Source organism: Salmo salar, chromosome ssa13 (genome assembly GCF_905237065.1).
Source record: "Salmo salar chromosome ssa13, Ssal_v3.1, whole genome shotgun sequence".
Taxonomy (NCBI): Eukaryota; Metazoa; Chordata; class Actinopteri; order Salmoniformes; family Salmonidae; genus Salmo; species Salmo salar.
Genome location: NC_059454.1, coordinates 106,049,242 through 106,066,919, shown reverse-complemented (window position 1 = coordinate 106,066,919; position 17,678 = coordinate 106,049,242). Strand labels below are relative to the sequence as shown.

General features: G+C 44.7%; 2 protein-coding genes across 7 annotated transcripts in view; one reads left to right on the top strand and one right to left on the bottom strand.

Moving 5' to 3' along the window:
* Positions 1 to 6,359: 6,359 nt before the first annotated feature.
* Positions 6,360 to 8,884, top strand: LOC106568505 (tubulin alpha-8 chain). Its single transcript, XM_014138921.2, has 4 exons — positions 6,360 to 6,521; positions 6,785 to 7,007; positions 7,476 to 7,624; positions 7,829 to 8,884. Exons 1-4 carry the CDS (start codon positions 6,444 to 6,446, stop codon positions 8,804 to 8,806), a joined length of 1,428 nt encoding a protein of 475 aa, XP_013994396.1. The 5' UTR covers positions 6,360 to 6,443; the 3' UTR covers positions 8,807 to 8,884.
* A 2,008-nt stretch (positions 8,885 to 10,892) lies between these two features.
* ptpn13 (protein tyrosine phosphatase non-receptor type 13) overlaps positions 10,893 to 17,678 on the bottom strand; it is a 144,635-nt gene continuing 137,849 nt past the window's right edge. For all 6 annotated transcript variants that reach the window (XM_014138916.2, XM_014138917.2, XM_014138918.2 and 3 more), the window contains 11 exons: positions 16,722 to 16,877; positions 16,210 to 16,450; positions 15,979 to 16,091; positions 15,300 to 15,355; positions 14,807 to 14,904; positions 14,400 to 14,548; positions 13,860 to 13,950; positions 12,307 to 12,644; positions 11,877 to 12,092; positions 11,707 to 11,769; positions 10,893 to 11,568 (listed from right to left, as the gene is read on the bottom strand). In XM_014138916.2, the coding sequence (XP_013994391.2) occupies positions 11,491 to 11,568; positions 11,707 to 11,769; positions 11,877 to 12,092; positions 12,307 to 12,644; positions 13,860 to 13,950; positions 14,400 to 14,548; positions 14,807 to 14,904; positions 15,300 to 15,355; positions 15,979 to 16,091; positions 16,210 to 16,450; positions 16,722 to 16,877 (1,599 nt within the window). In that variant the 3' untranslated portion in view covers positions 10,893 to 11,490. The remainder of the gene's footprint in view (positions 11,569 to 11,706; positions 11,770 to 11,876; positions 12,093 to 12,306; positions 12,645 to 13,859; positions 13,951 to 14,399; positions 14,549 to 14,806; positions 14,905 to 15,299; positions 15,356 to 15,978; positions 16,092 to 16,209; positions 16,451 to 16,721; positions 16,878 to 17,678) is intronic.

Below are 17,678 nucleotides of genomic sequence, written 5' to 3'. Positions count from 1 at the left end.
AACCATGGAAAGACGACCAGGAATATGGCCAGATACAAACAGTGTAGTTATTCAATCCGCAAGGCAATCAAACAAGCAAAACATCAGTATAGGGAGAAAGTGGAGTCGCAATTCAACGGCTCAGACATGAGACGTATGTCGCAGGGTCTACTGGCAATCACGGACTACAAAAAAGAAAACCAGCCACGTCACGGGCACGCCCGCTTTGAGGATAATACAGTGCCACCAACGTGGCCTGCTACCAAGGACTGCGCCCCCCCCCCCCCCCCTTCCTTCTCCATGGCCGACATGAGTAAGACATTTAAACGTGCCAACCCTCGCAAGGCTGCCGGCCCAGACGGCATGCCTAGCCGCGTCCTCAGAGCATGTGCAGACCAGCTGGCTGGTGTGTTTACAGACATATTCAATCTCTCCCTATCCCAGTCTGCTGTCCCCACATGCTTCAAGATGGCCACCATTGTTCCTGTACCCAAGAAGGCAAAGATAACTGAACTGAATGACTATCGCCCCGTAGCACTCACTTCTGTCATCATGAAGTGCTTTGAGAGACTAATCAAGGATCATATCGCCTCCACCTTACCGGCCACCCTAGACCCACTGCAATTTGCATACCGCCCCAATAGGTCCACAGACGATGCAATTGCCATCACACTGCCCTATCCCATCTGGACAAGAGGAATACCTATGTAAGAATGCTGTTCATTGACCATAGTACCCTTAAAGCTCATCATTAAGCTTGAGGCCCTGGGTTTCAACCCCGACCTGTGTGATTGGGTCCTGGACTTCCTGACGGGCCGCCCCCAGGTGGTGAAGGTAGGAAACAACATCTCCACTTTGCTGATCCTCAACACTGGGGCCCCACAAAGATGAGTGTTCAGCCCTCTCCTGTACTCCCTGTTCACCCATGACTGTGTGGCCATGCATGCCTCCAACTCAACCATCAAGTTTACAGATGACACAACAGTAGTAGGCTTGATTACCAACAATGACGAGACAGCCTATAGGGAGGAGTTGAGGGCACTCGGTGGGGTGTCAGGAAAACAACCTCTCACTCAACGTTAACAAAACATTCTATCACTCTCAAACAACAAAACAAAGGAGATGATTGTGGACTTCAGGAAACAGCAGAGGGAGCACCCCTCTATCCACAAACGGGACAGCAGTGGGGAAGGTGGAAAGTTTTAAGTTCCTCAGTGTACACATCACGGACAAACTGAGTGTGGTGAAGGTGTAACAGTGCCTCTTCAACCTCAGGAGGCTGAATAAATGTGGCTTGTCACCTTATAAACCCTTACAAACTTTTACAGATGCACAATTGAGAGCATCCTTTTGGGCTGTATCACCGCCAGGTATGGCAACTGCACCGCCCGCAACAGCAGGGCTCTCCAGAGGGTGGTGCGGTTTCAGGATCTCCTGGCTTCTGGGCCTGAGCAACAGGCAGTTTACTTTGGTCATGTCATTCAGGCGGAAATTGAGAAAAAAGGGGCCTAGCCCTAAGACGTTCTCACAAATGGTTCACTAGTAACTTTATTAATGATGTTTACATATCTTGTATGTATATTTTAAACCATCTATTGCATATGGTCCATGCCGGTCAGTCATGACCCATCCATATATTTATATGTACAGTTGAAGTCGGAAGTTTACATACACTTAGGTTGGAGTCATTAAAACTCGTTTTTCAACCACTCCCCAAATTTCTTGTTAACAAACTATTGTTTTGGCAAGTCGGTAAGGACATCTACTTTGTGCTTGACACAAGTAATTTTTCCAACAATTGTTCAGATTATTTCACTGTATCACAATTCCAGTGGGTCAGAAGTTTACATACACTAAATTGACTGTGCCTTTAAACAGCTAGGAAAATTCCAGAAAAAGATGTCATGCCTTTAGAAGCTTCTGATAGGCTAATTGACATCATTTGAGTCAATTGGAGGTGTACCTGTGTATGTATTTTAAGGCCTACCTTCAAACTCAGTGCCTCTTTGCTTGACATCATGGGAAAATCAAAAGAAATCAGCCAAGACCTCCACAAGTCTGGTTCATCCTTGGGAGCAATTTCCAAACGCCTGAAGGTACCACGTTCATCTGTACAAACAATAGTACGCAAGTATAAACACCATGGGACCACGCAGCCGTCATACCACTCAGGAAGGAGACGCGTTCTGTCTCCTAGAGATGAACGTACTTTGGTGCAAAAAGTGTAAGTCAATCCCAGAACAGTAGCAAAGGACCTTGTGAAGATGCTGGAGGAAACCAGTACAAAGGTATCTATATCCACAGTAAAACAAGTCCTATATCGACATAACCTGAAAGGCCGCTCAGCAAGGAAGAAGCCACTGCTCCAAAACCACCATAAATTAGCCAGACTACGGTTTGCAACTGCACATGGGGACAAAGATCGTACTTTTTGAGAAATGTCCTCTGGTCTGATGAAACAAAAATAGAACTGTTTGGCCATAATGACCATCGTTATGTTTGGAGGAAAACGGGGGATGCTTGCAAGCCGAAGAACACCATCCCAACCGTGAAGCATTGGGGTGGCAGCATCATGTTGTGGGGGTGCGTTGCTGCAGGAGGGACTGGTGCACTTCACAAAATAGATGGCTTCACGAGGAAGGGAAATTATTTGGATATATTGAAGCAACATCTCAAGACATCAGTCAGGAAGTTAAAGCTTGGTCGCAAATGGGTCTTCCAAATGGACAGTGACCCCAGGCATACTTCCAAAGTTGTGGCAAAATGGCTTAAGGACAACAAAGTCAAGGTATTGGAGTGGCCATCACAAAGCCCTGACCTCAATCCCATAGAAAATGTGTGGGCAGAACTGAAAAAGCGTGTGCGAGCAAGGAGGCCTACACACCTGACTCAGTTACACCAGCTCTGTCAGGAGGAATGGGCCAAAATTCACCCAACTTATTGTGGGAAGCTTGTGGAAGGCTACCCAAAATGTTTGACCCAAGTTAAACAATTGAAAGGCAATGCTACCAAATACTAATTGAGTGTATGTATACTTCTGACCCACTGGGAATGTGATGAAAGAAATAAAAGCTGAAATAAATAATTCTCTCTACTATTATTCTGACATTTCACATTCTTAAAATAAAGTGGTGATCCTAACTGACCTAAGACAGGGAATTTTTACTAGGATTAAATGTCAGGAATTGTGAAAAACTGAGTTTAAATGTATTTGGCTAAGGTATGTAAACTTCCGACTTCAACTGTACATATTATTCCATCCCTTTACTTAGATTTGTGTGTATTAGGTGGTTGTTGTGGAATTGTTAGATTACGTGTCGGAACTGGAAGCACAAGCATTTCGCTACACTCGCAATAACATCTGCTAACCATGTGTATGTGACCAATAAAATTTGATTTGATTCTGCCACCACCATGCTGCCAGGATTCCTCCAGACACAATGTTTGGTATTCAGGCAAACGAGTTCAATCTTGGTTTCATCAGACCAGAGAATCTTTATTTCTCATGGTCTGAGAGTCCTTTAGGTGCCTATTGGCAAACTCCAAGTCGGCTGTCATGTGCCTTTTACTGAGTGGCTTCAATCTGACCACTATCACAAAGGCCTGATTGGTGGAGTGCTGCTAACTCCTTCCTAATACAAATGAGAGAACAGTTCACTGTGACCAAGTTATTCACCCTAGCAGAGCTGGTTATGCTGTTTTCGTGTTGTCTAGAGCGTTGGTGACTGTGCTGCTGACAACAATTTAAATGTGTTTTTTTTTTGCTGACGTTTACTGACACCGGTCATATTCAACGGGTGGTGCGGGTTTGTAAATTCATCAGTTATTCTTCGCTCTGGCACACTCAGACGAGAGTGCTCTGAAATTGGAGTAGGTAGCCAGAGTGAATTTACAAACAAACCCTTTGTGACTTAACTAGTGACAACCATGATTATTCCTGTTCACGAAGAGCTATAGCTACCAGAGAGGAAGAGAAGGAGAGAGGCACAACTCTGCGAAAATTCTCTCCCTCCAGCAGGTGGCATTTTTGCAATTTTCCACCCACCAAATTAGGAGTTTTGTATAGAGGTCAATGAGTGTCGGATTTGGTTAACAACAAATAAACGGCTTATTTGCTATGTGAGGTTTATGTAATGCTTAAGTTGTTATGTGTGTACTGATTTAATTAGGGTACCTGACATCCTGGCAACTTTGGGATTTTTTTTAATCAGTTTTACCTGGTCGTTACTACATACCACAGCCACAAAGTCATAAACCACACATATTTCTACTCTTAAAATGTAATTTTAAACCTAATCTTAACCACACTGCTGACCTTATGTCGAACCTTAAATTATGACCAAAAAAGCATATTTGTGTTTCATACATTTTTATGAAATGTGGACTTTGTGCCAACTAGTGGAAACCATTGTGTCTGTTGTTCACATGGGTATCTCACGCACTGGCTTCTTAATCAATGAGACCTGACTGCATTGTGGAAATGGCATGGAGCGTGTAGTGAGCATGACTACTACTCTGGACTGATGTGTGGTGAGCTTTTAGCGCTGTAGCGGCTGCAGAGGTATCACCCAAGTGGGCGCCACATTGTGGAGCAGTACTACAGGTTAAAGAGAAGAGTCACAGCTTCGAGGACCCAATCTTGCCGTCAACTTCCTGTCCCTTGTAGAAACTGCTCACCCTCTGGTGAGTGAGTCTGGCCATCCATGTTGTTGACTAGCTTCCAGTCAGTGTCCTTCATCTCATGCAATAGATGTTTAATGACATTCGATCCCAGGATGAGATCATCACACTGTCCAGGAACAACTAAGGTGGGCTCTTTAACATCAATCCCATAGATTTACATCTCCAAGTCATAGAAACGCTTCCTCCCCACAACCCACTAACACTAATTCTTTAGGGCTCCCGAGTGGCGCAGCGGTCTAAGGCACCGCATCTCAGTGCTAGAGGCGTCACTACAGACTCTGGTTCGATCCCAGGCTGTATCACAACCGGCAGTGATCGGAAGTCCCATAGGACGGCGCACAATTGGCCCAGCATCGTCCGGGTTCGGGGAGGGTTTGGCCGGGGTAGGCCGTCATTGTAAAATAAGAATTTGTTCACTAAACCACTAATGCTATGTTCAAATGTCTGTTTGTGAACACACTTCTATGTTAGTTAACCATAAACAGCACTCTAAATACATCGTTTTCAGATTATTTTTTTATTTTATTTTTTTACAGGAATGAAAATAGACTGCAGTTCCGTTTTTTGCCACAAGGCGACAGGAGTACCTCATGATGTCAACCGTCTCTAGAGCAGCAGCTCCACGGTGATCGATTGGACGTTGATCATCGATGAATCCGGGTCTGGAAGGCACCAATGTAACCGGTGCTGTACCGCGCCGCTGTAGCTCTGCGATGTGTGTGATTGAGATTAAAAACGTGGATTTCGGAGACCAGGTTGTTTTAAGGTATGAGAGTTCTCTCTCCTGAATCCCAAAGAAAATACAAAACATTTGTAGAGCACAAATATGTTCTGCACATCTTCGACTCTTTCTAAAACATACACACAATACAAAGGACTGGAATCAGTGGAGGATCTAGCCATCGTTCACACACACACAATACCTTAGCTAGCTAGTAACCACATGTTGAATTCAGGACGTTAATATAATCCTAAAAAGTACAATTCCAATAGCACCTTGACAATACCATCCACTTATGAGTAAACTCTAAATAGACAACATTATTCATGAACAAAAAACTGTGTATGACTTTGTGCTTAAAGGAATGGAACTTTTCTGAAGACGACAGAAAAAGCGATCCTACCTCTCGTAGTGCATTTGAGCATGCAGGAAAACCCGTAAGTAGGCGCTCCTGGATGCAGGAATGCATAATAACAAATCAACATGCTATATTTAAGCAATAAGGCCCGAGGGCGTGTGGTATATGGCCAATATACAACGGCTAAGGGCTGTTCTTATGCACAACGCAACGCAGAGTGCTAAGACACAGCCCTTCGCCTGTGGTATATCGGCCATATATTACAACCCCCCGAGGTGCCTTATTGCTATTATAAACTGGTTACCAACGTAATTAGAGCAGTACAAAAAAATATTTTGTTGGTCTGACATTCCACGGCTTTCAGTCAATCAGCATTCAGGCTCAAACCATCCAGTTTATACTAATATATGAACCACTGTTAGACGTGCAGATTCAGAAACATGTAGTTCGATTTTTATTGTCTTTAAAAAAATTCAAAATAAACTTTGAAATTGACTATTTTCCTCAGGATCATCATCATAAAACATACACTACCCCTTGGTCAAAGGTCATTTGATAAGCCACACCTACTCCACCACCTGATACCATATAAACTGGGCCCATGAAGCAGACTGACATTGTGTTCAAAGGTGAGTGAGTGTGTTTGGAGTTCAACATGTAGCCTAGCCTATGATACTTTAGTTACATCAATTTGATATGTAAATGCTTGTGGTGAAACTGTTTCAGGGTTCATTAATTCCTCAGAAAGGCCATCTATTCCACATAACTGCAGGAAAAATGGTAAGTTATTTTTAATTCAACATGACTGATTTGTGTAAATACTTTTTTTTTTTTTTTGCTTTGGAGTTGTGCTTCCCTGTATTTTGTTAATATAGAAAGTACGTTTGGATAAATGAGAACTGATAAGGAGTTGAGAGATTTGTTGGAGGTCGAAGTACACAAAGCTGGGAGGAGAAGAAACTGTCAGGATTTATGATTGCTGGGCTCAGTCCCCCCCCCCTTCTATAAACACTCCTTAGTCCAACAATAATTTATCTCGACAGAGGGAGTGCATTTCCATCCACATTGGCCAAGCAGGAGTCCAGATGGGCAATGCATGCTGGGAGTTGTATTGTCTGGAGCATGGCTTCCAGCCAGATGGGACTATCCATGAGAACACTGTTCCTCAATTGACTGACTCATCGTTTGGCACCTTCTTCAGTGAGACTGGGGCTGGGAAATATGTTCCCAGGGCCATCTTCTTAGATCTGGAGCCTACTGTTGTTGGTGAGGAAGAGCAAGCTGCATGTATAGTGGTGGTCTGCCCTAACCTGGTCCCAGATCTGTTTATACCAATTCCTATAAAAATGCTGACAACAGCTGTTGCCAAAATACAACTGTTTGCTCTGACCTCTGCTTCAAAATACACTACTATACTTAAATGTTAGTGTGTGTGTGCAGGTTTTTCCCTTTTGAACTTAAAGATGTTTTGCTGCTACCAATTTGAGTTGAACATGCCAATTCCTCCTATGTTGTCAATGAATGACCATAGGAGTTGGTAAGACCACACAAACCCATCTGAGACCTGGCTATGTGACCACCTGACATGGCAAACAATTCATTCTACTTATGCAATGAGCCTAGTATGTGGCCTGAATGTAATGTTGCTCTGTCAATAGCTTTCTGTTTTTCAAAATGATAAGCAAGCGTTTCAGTTTAAAACGAGTTGTATGTGACAAATTGCTTTTGTTGTAGATGAGATCAGGAACGGTCACTATCGTCAGCTGTATCACCCTGAACAACTCATCAGTGGCAAGGAAGACGCTGCCAATAACTACGCTCGTGGCCATTACACCATCGGCAAGGAGATTGTGGACTCTGTCATGGACAGGATGCGCAAAATGGTGAGCTGCTGAATGTTTGAAGGGCCACTGCTGTTTACCATCCATTGTTAGATCATTTAAATTGTTACCATTGACTGGTTAGCTTGGCTCAACTATATCATAACCCCAAAAAATAAGGTTGTTTTACTGCTGAATGTTTAGTTTAAAATCTTAACGTTCCAACATTGGGTGAATTACTAATGAGCCCATGTCTTCTGTCTTCAGGCTGACCAATGCACTGGACTACAAGGGTTCCTCATCTTCCATAGTTTTGGAGGAGGGACCGGCTCTGGCTTTACTTCCTTGTTGATGGAACGCCTGTCTGTGGATTACGGCAAGAAGTCCAAACTAGAGTTCTCAGTCTACCCTGCTCCCCAGGTGTCCACAGCAGTGGTGGAGCCCTACAACTCCATCCTGACCACCCACACCACCCTGGAGCACTCTGACTGCTCGTTCATGGTGGACAACGAGGCCATCTTTGACATCTGCAAGCGTAACCTGGGAGTGGAGCGGCCGTCTTACACCAACCTGAACCGCCTCATCGCCCAGATTGTCTCCTCCATCACAGCCTCCCTGCGCTTCGATGGAGCTCTCAACGTAGACCTGACAGAGTTCCAGACCAACCTTGTGCCTTACCCCCGTATCCACTTTCCCCTGGTCACCTATGCCCCCATCATCTCAGCAGAAAAGGCCTACCACGAGCAGCTCTCTGTCCCTGAGATCACCAACGCCTGCTTTGAGCCGGCTAACCAGATGGTGAAGTGTGATCCCAGACGCGGCAAGTACATGGCCTGCTGCTTGCTGTACCGTGGCGACGTGGTTCCCAAAGACGTCAACGCAGCCATCGCCAGCATCAAGACCCGGCGCAGCATCCAGTTTGTGGATTGGTGTCCCACTGGGTTCAAGGTGGGGATCAACTACCAGCCCCCTACGGTGGTTCCTGGAGGAGACCAGGCCAAGGTCCAGAGGGCTGTGTGTATGCTGAGTAATACCACAGCCATCGCGGAGGCTTGGAGTCGTCTGGACCACAAGTTTGACCTGATGTATGCCAAGAGAGCTTTCGTGCACTGGTACGTGGGTGAGGGCATGGAGGAGGGGGAGTTCGCTGAGGCCAGAGAGGATATGGCTGCTCTGGAGAAGGACTATGAGGAGGTGGGAGCAGACTCTGGGGATGCCTGTGAGGATGAGGAAGATGAATACTAAATCTGTTCATCCTGTTCTCTTAAAAAAAAAAAAAACCTTGTCCAAAGCAAATTTCTATTAAAACCAAATGTGTTTGAATTCTTGCTTCGTTTCATGTATTACTCTAGTTTACAGTATCAGTATCAGACTCTAGCTTTGAGGATGTTCTCTAGAACAATTTCCTTATTAATTGTGGTTAACATGAAAGCCAGACTTTTGGTACATCTGCAAGCAACTAAAGTGCATCAGACACTTCTCTTAAGACTAAACATGCTCTTCAGTGTGGGGATGCTCGTCAGCCACAGTAATCTGCATTTGGTTGACTTCAGATCAGCAGTTTACGGGGGGGGGTATTTGATCCCCTGCTGATTCTGTACGTTTGCCCAGTCTATAATTTTAATGGTAGGTTTATTTGAACAGTGAGACAAACGCATGTCAATGTGCATTTTAATGAGGGAAATAAGTGACCCCCTCTCAATCAGAAAGATGTCTCCCAGGTGTCTTTTATACAGGTAACGAGCTGAGATTAGGAGCACTAATCTCAGCTCGTTACCTGTATAATAGACACTTGCCCACAGAAGCAATCAGATTCCAAACGCTACACCATGGCCAAGACCGCGAGCTTTCCAAGGATGTCAGGGACAAGATTGTAGACCATCGCCAAGCAGCTTGGTGAGGTGACAACATTTGGTGCGATTATTCACAAATGGAAGAAACTGTCAATCACCCTCAGCCTGGGGCTCCATGCAAGATCTCACCTCGGAGTTGCAATGATCATGAGAAATCAGCCCAGAACTACATGGGAGGATCTTGTCAATGATCAAGGCAACTGGGACCATAGTCACCAAGAAAACTATTGGTAACATACTACGCTGTGAAGGACTGAAATCCTGCAGCGCCCGCAAGGTCCCCTGCTCAAGATAGCACCTATACATGCCCGTCTGAAGTTTGCCAATGAACATCTGGGTGAAAGTGTTGTGGTCAGATGGAGCTCTTTGGCATCAACTCAACATGCTATGTTTGGAGGAATGCTGCCTATGACCAAGAACACCTTCACCGCATCAAAGGGACGATGGACGGGGCCATGTACCGTCAAATCTTGGGTGAGAACCTCCTTTCCTTCCCTCAGCCAGGGAATTGTATTCCAGCATGACAATGGCTCAAGAAGAAGCACATTAAGGTCCTGGAGTGGCCTAGCCAGTCTCCAGACCTTAATCCCATAGAAGAGCTGAAGGTTCGAGTTGCCAAACGTCAGCCTCGAAACCTTAATGGCTTGGAGAAGATCTGCGAAGAGGAGTGGGACAAAATCCCTCCTGAGATGTGGCCAACTACAAGAAACCTCTGATTGCCACCAAGTACTAAGTCATGTTTTGCAGAGGGGTCAAATACTTATTTCCCTCATTAAAATGCAAATCATTTTATGTTTTTCTGGATTTTGTTGTTATCCTGTCTCTCACTGTTCAAATAAACCTACCATTAAAATTATAGACTGATCTTTTTTTTTGTCAGTGGGCAAACGTACAAAATCAGCAGGGGATCAAATACTGTCAGTCTCACATTAGAGCCCAAATCCTGATCACATTGTTTCCTTAACATTTGGCTGAAACCAAGGCTAATCTTTGACACATGACAGTTAAACTCTCTGGGCTTAGAGGTTCCCACATTTCAGAACTTAATGCCTTTTGCAAAATTCTTACATCCCTACCCCAAGGGGAAGGTTGCAGTATATCAAGAAGGCCCAGATTCTGACTGGAGCAAATGGATTGCACTTCCCTGCCTATTTTGGCATCAGACACACTGACTTTCATCCCAAGCTTAGGGAATTGAGGCCATTTCTTTGTAAGCCACTGTTTGAGAATGAGGGGAAATGTATTCTGATTGGCTGTGCCCCCTACCCAGTCATGAGATTAGGGACTATGTATTTAGTTGGCTTTGAACTCCTTGATGTATTCTAGTCTGCCGACATTAAAAGGCCATTGTAATTTTGTTCTTAACCTTTAACTCCAGGTGAATGGCATGAGCACCACGCCTAACTACTGAAAAGTGCATAGGAAAGGCTAATTGCATTATTACTGGCAAATCTGCATTTAAATAAAGTACCAAAATGTAAATTTCACTTTTATTTACAAATTGCAATTTTTCAAAAGATGAATATGTACACTAATTTCCTTTAACACTGGCAGCAAATACTGTCGTATTCTGTCAAGGCAACTTCCAGCATCAAAATCTTTAAAATATGAATTTATTAACTTTCAGATATTTCATAAGCCAATCTATATAAAAAAAAAAGCATTGCTTTCATGTAGATAAGACGGAACATCAACCGTATTGTTCTTGTGTACATTAAGAGAAGGGGTAGCAGCTACAGAGGTAGAGGTCAAGCAAACAAAAATATACAGACTCCTGTAAGAATTTACTTTCATGAAATGAGGGACTACTTTCCCAGACACAGATCAAGCCTAGTCGTGGACTAAAAACCATGTCAAATGGAGATTCTCTATTGAAAGTACCAGTAAATCCAAGACTAGGCTTGATCTGTGTTCGGGACACAATCCCAGAATGTTTTAAGGCGTTAGTTAAGCAGTGGTTTGTAAATCCACAGCTTGGTTGTCTTAAAGGTGCTGTGTGTAGTCTCCGTCGTCGTCGTTCTGCTCTCACCAACAGGAGTGAACATTGTGTGCAACATTGGGACTATAAATAGGTTGCTATCCTGAGATTTTCTCCTCAGCTTGAAGACATCGGAGCACGTATAAGATGACTTGATAGCAGAAGATGTATTGTTCCTGTGTGGAATAAACAATGAGTATGTATCTCATTAATGCAGAAATAGCATAGTATGTACATTACAGACTCTTTAAAAGGGATCAACATATTGTAGTTGTATAAAAATGTATAACTGAAATGACTTTTGTATAAGTTACCTCTGTTTGTACCATTCCTTGTCTCTGCAGCCTCATGCTACGTACCACATCTGAAATATCAAACTAAAAACAGCAGTGTGTTTTAAAACGCAATCTCTCAGAACCAGGAAAAAATGTGGTTGGACCTTTGTTTAGCATAATAAAAGCTATAGTCTTGTCACCATACTTACATCAGCATCTTTACTGATGAGGCCTAGAACCACGTCTACGCAGATGAGGGTTCCGGATCGGCCAATCCCTGCACTGCAGTGCGTGATGATGGGTCCTGATTGGTGGATGTGCCTCATGTAGGATATGAACGTCAACAGCTGCTCAGGCTGCGAGGGTGTACCGTGGTCTGGCCAACCGGTGTAGTTCAGGTGGGTGACGCGTTGAATTTCTTCAGTCTAGAACAGGAGTGATAGGCTGTCATCGTCACTCTGATGCTCTGAATACAGAGTACCCAAATGATTATGCACTGGCTTTTGTTTCTATTTGTTTAACCTTATTATTACATTCTAGAAAAAGAAAATCCCTTCACAGTTAAGTATGGAGTCCTGCAAGGCTCAGTTCTGGGGCTATTACTCCTGTCCTTATAACCTACTGTACATTTAATCTCACCTGGATATCTTTGACCTCAATGAGACGGATAACAAAGTTGTCCAGGTGCTGATCTTTGACCAGGGTGATCTGCAGCCTCTCGTCCACCATCTCAGCAGTCCGCGGGGTGTCAGGCCAGTACCGTTGACATTTGACCTTTCCCCCTTCCACTTCCTGGGTCATCATAGCAATGACATTGGATTTCTGCTCCCAGATCATCTGCCAGAAGTCACCCAGAGTGGTGGGTAGGGGTCCTTGACAAGCAATGAACATGAAGTTCTCATCTTTCACTGGCATGTTGATAAAGTTGGCATTAATGTAGCCACCATTTTTACCCAGGATCACTCTGGTGGTATCGACTGGAGAAACAAGAGAACACAGGAGAAGCTTTGATTGGGCTTGTTATATACTGCACTGGGCTTCAGTGGAGGCTGTTGAGGGGAGGACGGCTCATAATAATGGCTGGAACGGAATGGTATCAAATTATATATTTGATCCTATTCTACTCATTCCGCTCCATCCATTACCACGAGCTCGTCCTCCCCAGTTAAGGTGCCACCAACCTCCTGTGCTGAGCTATTATTGAAGTAGATAGAGGAATATTGACACTTATAATCTGCACCATCCCCAGGTAAAACACTTCAGCGATAATGTGGTGTTTTCTCGTTGTGACATTCCATCTACAGCGATAATGTGGTGTTTTGTCGTGGTGACATTCCATCTACAGCGATAATGTGGTGTTTTGTCGTGGTGACATTCCATCTACAGCGATAATGTGGTGTTTTGTCGTGGTGACATTCCATCTACAGCGATAATGTGGTGTTTTGTCGTGGTGACATTCCATCTACAGCGATAATGTGGTGTTTTGTCGTTGTGACATTCTATCTACAGCGATAATGTGGTGTTTTGTCGTTGTGACATTCTATCTACAGCGATAATGTGGTGTTTTGTCGTTGTGACATTCTATCTACAGCGATAATGTGGTGTTTTGTCGTTGTGACATTCTATCTACAGCGATAATGTGGTGTTTTGTCGTTGTGACATTCTATCTACAGCGATAATGTGGTGTTTTGTCGTTGTGACATTCTATCTACAGCGATAATGTGGTGTTTTGTCGTTGTGACATTCTATCTACAGCGATAATGTGGTGTTTTGTCGTTGTGACATTCTATCTACAGCGATAATGTGGTGTTTTGTCGTTGTGACATTCTATCTACAGCGATAATGTGGTGTTTTCGTTGTGACATTCTATCTACAGCGATAATGTGGTGTTGTCGTTGTGACATTCTATCTACAGCGATAATGTGGTGTTTTCGTTGTGACATTCTATCTACAGCGATAATGTGGTGTTGTCGTTGTGACATTCTATCTACAGCGATAATGTGGTGTTGTCGTTGTGACATTCTATCTACAGCGATAATGTGGTGTTGTCGTTGTGACATTCTATCTACAGCGATAATGTGGTGTTGTCGTTGTGACATTCTATCTACAGCGATAATGTGGTGTTGTCGTTGTGACATTCTATCTACAGCGATAATGTGGTGTTGTCGTTGTGACATTCTATCTACACTTACAAGGGACAATGTTCTTATAACGATTCTTCTTCTTGTTTTCCTTCGTCTGACCAATCAGACAGTCGTCCAGCGGCTGTAGATTCTGCAGATTCTTTTGGAGAGAAGTAGAAATTGGCCTTAAAATCTCAGTCCCATGGACACAAATAAGTAACTTTACAGATTTTCAAGAAAATAAAAAGGTCCTGTATTATGTGTCAAAGTGTTTTTTTAATGTAATAAAAATAGAGATCAACGCTACACAAAAAGCTTATTCCTTTAAGAGCTACATACTATGGAAGAAAACCAAGAGGGGATATAGTTGAGGCTGTTTAATGTAGAGCAGGGATGTGAAACTCATTCCATGGAGATCCTAGTGTCTGCAGCCCCCCCCCCTTCAATTAAGACCTAGACAACCAGGTGAAGGGAGTTCCTTACTAATTAGTGACCTAAATTCATCAAGTACAAGGGAGGAGTGAAAACCCGCAGACACTCCGCCCTCCGTGGAATGAGTTTGACACCAGATGTGAGGTTTCTACACCAGATCAGACAGACAGGTCATACCTCAAACTCCTGCAAAGGGATCTTCTGTTCGAGCAGACCCCTCAGCATACGCACCACAGTGTTGAGTTTGGCCCCAGTGTATTGTCCATCAGGGATCACCTTCACCAGGGGCAGAGAGGTCAGCTCATCCTCTGTAATGATGGGCTTATCTGGGGAGGAGGGGAGGAGAATGTTGAGACGCAGCTAACCAGTGACGCAGCTAACCAGTGACGCAGCTAACCAGTGACGCAGCTAACCAGTCACTCGAGAAAATCCATTCAATTGTATGTTTTGGAAGAGGATATTCAAATCAGTGGATCCAAAAGGTCAATCAAGGTTAGGCAATGAAATTGGTGATGTTGAGTCGTTGGGTGCAGTGTTCACACTCAAAGTCAATTTCCAGTTAATATTCTCTACAGATGGCTTACCGTCAGTGAATTTGGAGTTGATGTTCTCTATAGGCAGCTCGTCACTCCCCCAGGTAATCTCATCCTCTTCTGGAAGCTCTGACGTCATCGGCAGGTAGCTGGGAAGGAACATCCGATATGAGATTTAAAAAAATTAAATAAATCATCATAAAAAAAAAAAAAGTCCTCTGGTGACATTCAGTCACACTATTCTGGAGCCCCCCCTACCTTTCATTCAGTGGGTTGTCTACACTTTCCTCTTTCCTATTCTGGAGCCCCCCTTACCTTTCATTCAGTGGGTTGTCTACACTTTCCTCTTTCCTATTCTGGAGCCCCCCCTTACCTTTCATTCAGTGGGTTGTCTACACTTTCCTCTTTCCTATTCTGGAGCCCCCCTTACCTTTCATTCAGTGGGTTGTCTACACTTTCCTCTTTCCTATTCTGGAGCCCCCCTTACCTTTCATTCAGTGGGTTGTCTACACTTTCCTCTTTCCTATTCTGGAGCCCCCCTTACCTTTCATTCAGTGGGTTGTCTACACTTTCCTCTTTCCAGTCGGCTTTCCGGGAGGTCTGGAATTCCACACACAACACAGAAACAGATGAGAATGGAGTTAACTACAAGGTAGAATAGTTTTGGGGGTGTTTTGACCTTCCAGGACTGTAGTTGAAATGCCCCGCCTTAGAGGCAGGTCCTCCCCAGAGTATGTACCCACCTCAGGAGAGTCCTCTGGTAGAGAGGAACCATCACGGTATGTACCCACCTCAGGAGAGTCCTCTGGTAGAGAGGGACCATCACAGTATGTACCCACCTCAGGAGAGTCCTCTGGTAGAGAGGAACCATCACAATATGTACCCACCTCAGGAGAGTCCTCTGGTAGAGAGGAACCATCACAGTATGTACCCACCTCAGGAGAGTCCTCTGGTAGAGAGGAACCATCACAGTATGTACCCACCTCAGGAGAGTCCCCTGGTAGAGAGGAACCATCACAGTATGTACCCACCTCAGGAGAGTCCTCTGGTAGAGAGGGACCATCACAGTATGTACCCACCTCAGGAGAGTCCTCTGGTAGAGAGGAACCATCACAGTATGTACCCACCTCAGGAGAGTCCTCTGGTAGAGAGGAACCATCACGGTATGTACCCACCTCAGGAGAGTCCTCTGGTAGAGAGGAACCATCACAGTATGTACCCACCTCAGGAGAGTCCTCTGGTAGAGAGGAACCATCACGGTCTGTGTCTTCAGACAGCTCAGTGTTCTCCACCTCACCCTCTCTCGTCCTCCGCTCCATTGAACCTACATCATAGTCTGGGTGACGGACACAGGAGAGAAGAAGACCGTCAGACTGGCACATGGTGTGGAGCAGGCATCAGAAAATGTCACTTTTCAACATACAAATCTGTAGGGATAAAGAGTAGTAATGTACCTATTGGCGGTATGTCAGGAGGGCTACTGTTCTCATCAGGTGGACTACATGGCTTAGTCTTCACCCCAATGTCGTCACTGTTGCCGTTGCACTTGTCAGAGTTGATGGGGAGGTAGGACAGGTAGGTGTTGGGGTTTTGGTCAGGCGGTCTGGACATTATGAGGTGTACCAGTCCTTTGACCTTTCGGATAGTGGTGACAGCTTTAGTGTGAGACACACCAGTCATCAGCTCCTCATTCACCTGGTGGATAGAGACACCGTCAGCTGGAAACCTCAAAAGCTGGGTCATGTACGGTAGGGTGAAACGTTTTGAAATGGAGTGAAACAGGGAGGTAAATGCCTGAATTTTTCCAATGAGAACAAATATTTTTGTTTTGCTGTTGTAAAACGTTTTATTACGATGTGCCCTAGTGTACAACCCTGCATTCAGATGAGTTCTGGTCAAAGATCACCACCTAGTGGACAAGAACTGTTATTACATTGAAAACACCTCAAGAGTAGATCAGACTTACTTTGAGCAGTCTATCCCCCACTTGCAGCCGTCCTGTACGATCTGCTATGCCACCAGGGGTGATGGACTTGACAAAGATGCCCCTCTCTCCTCCGATAACAGAGAAGCCTAGGCCTCCTGCTGCAGGCTTGTCCAGGTCCAACTGAATGATCTCCTCCTGGAAGCACAACAGAATTAGAATATTACTTTCACTGTCCAATGTCCAGGGGCAATCGAAAATCTCAGACACACACAGGTTGGAGTCATCAACAGATCAGAACGCTTTAGTCTACACCTTTTATTGACTACTAAAGGACATATCCTTATAGCCATCAACAGGGAAAAAGTCAAAAACATCAGGTTCCTCGCCATAAACATCTACAAGGAACTGAAATGGTCAAACCCCAGACACCCTGGTGAAGGCATGACAGCGACTCTTCAAACTCTGGAGACTGAAGAAATTTGGCCTGTCCCCTAGGGCCCTCACAATGTTCTACAGGAGCACCATCGAGAGCATACTGTCGGGTTGCATCACAGCCTGGTATGGCAACTCCACCACCACGGACCGCAACACTCTTCAGAGGATGGTACGCTCAGCCAAACGCACCATTGGGTGCACACTGCCTGCACTCCAGGACACTTACAACACCAGGTGGCTCAGGAAGGCCAAGGAGATCATTAAGGACCTCAGCCATGCCCTGTTGTCCCCGCTTCCATCACTCCGCACGGAGCGAAAGGCTAGAGCTGCCGCTTTCAAGGAGCGGGACACTAATCCGGACGCTTATAAGAAATCCCGCTACGCTCTCAGACGAACCGTCAATACAGGACTAAGATTGAATCCTACTACACCGGCTCGTTGGATGTGGCAGGGCTTGCAAACTATTGCAAAATACAAAGGGAAGCCCAGCCACGAGCTGCCCAGTGACGGTAGCTGAATGACTTCTATGCTCGCTTCGAGGCAAGCAACACTGAAGCATGC

Coding starts and splice junctions, on each gene's coding strand:
- LOC106568505 (XM_014138921.2), top strand. CDS start 6,444: ATGCTTGTGGTGAAACTGTTTCAGGGTTCATTAATTCCTCAGAAAGGC. Junction 6,522..6,784: donor ACATAACTGCAGGAAAAATG/GTAAGTTATTTT, acceptor TTATCTCGACAG/AGGGAGTGCATTTCCATCCA. Junction 7,625..7,828: donor TGGACAGGATGCGCAAAATG/GTGAGCTGCTGA, acceptor TTCTGTCTTCAG/GCTGACCAATGCACTGGACT.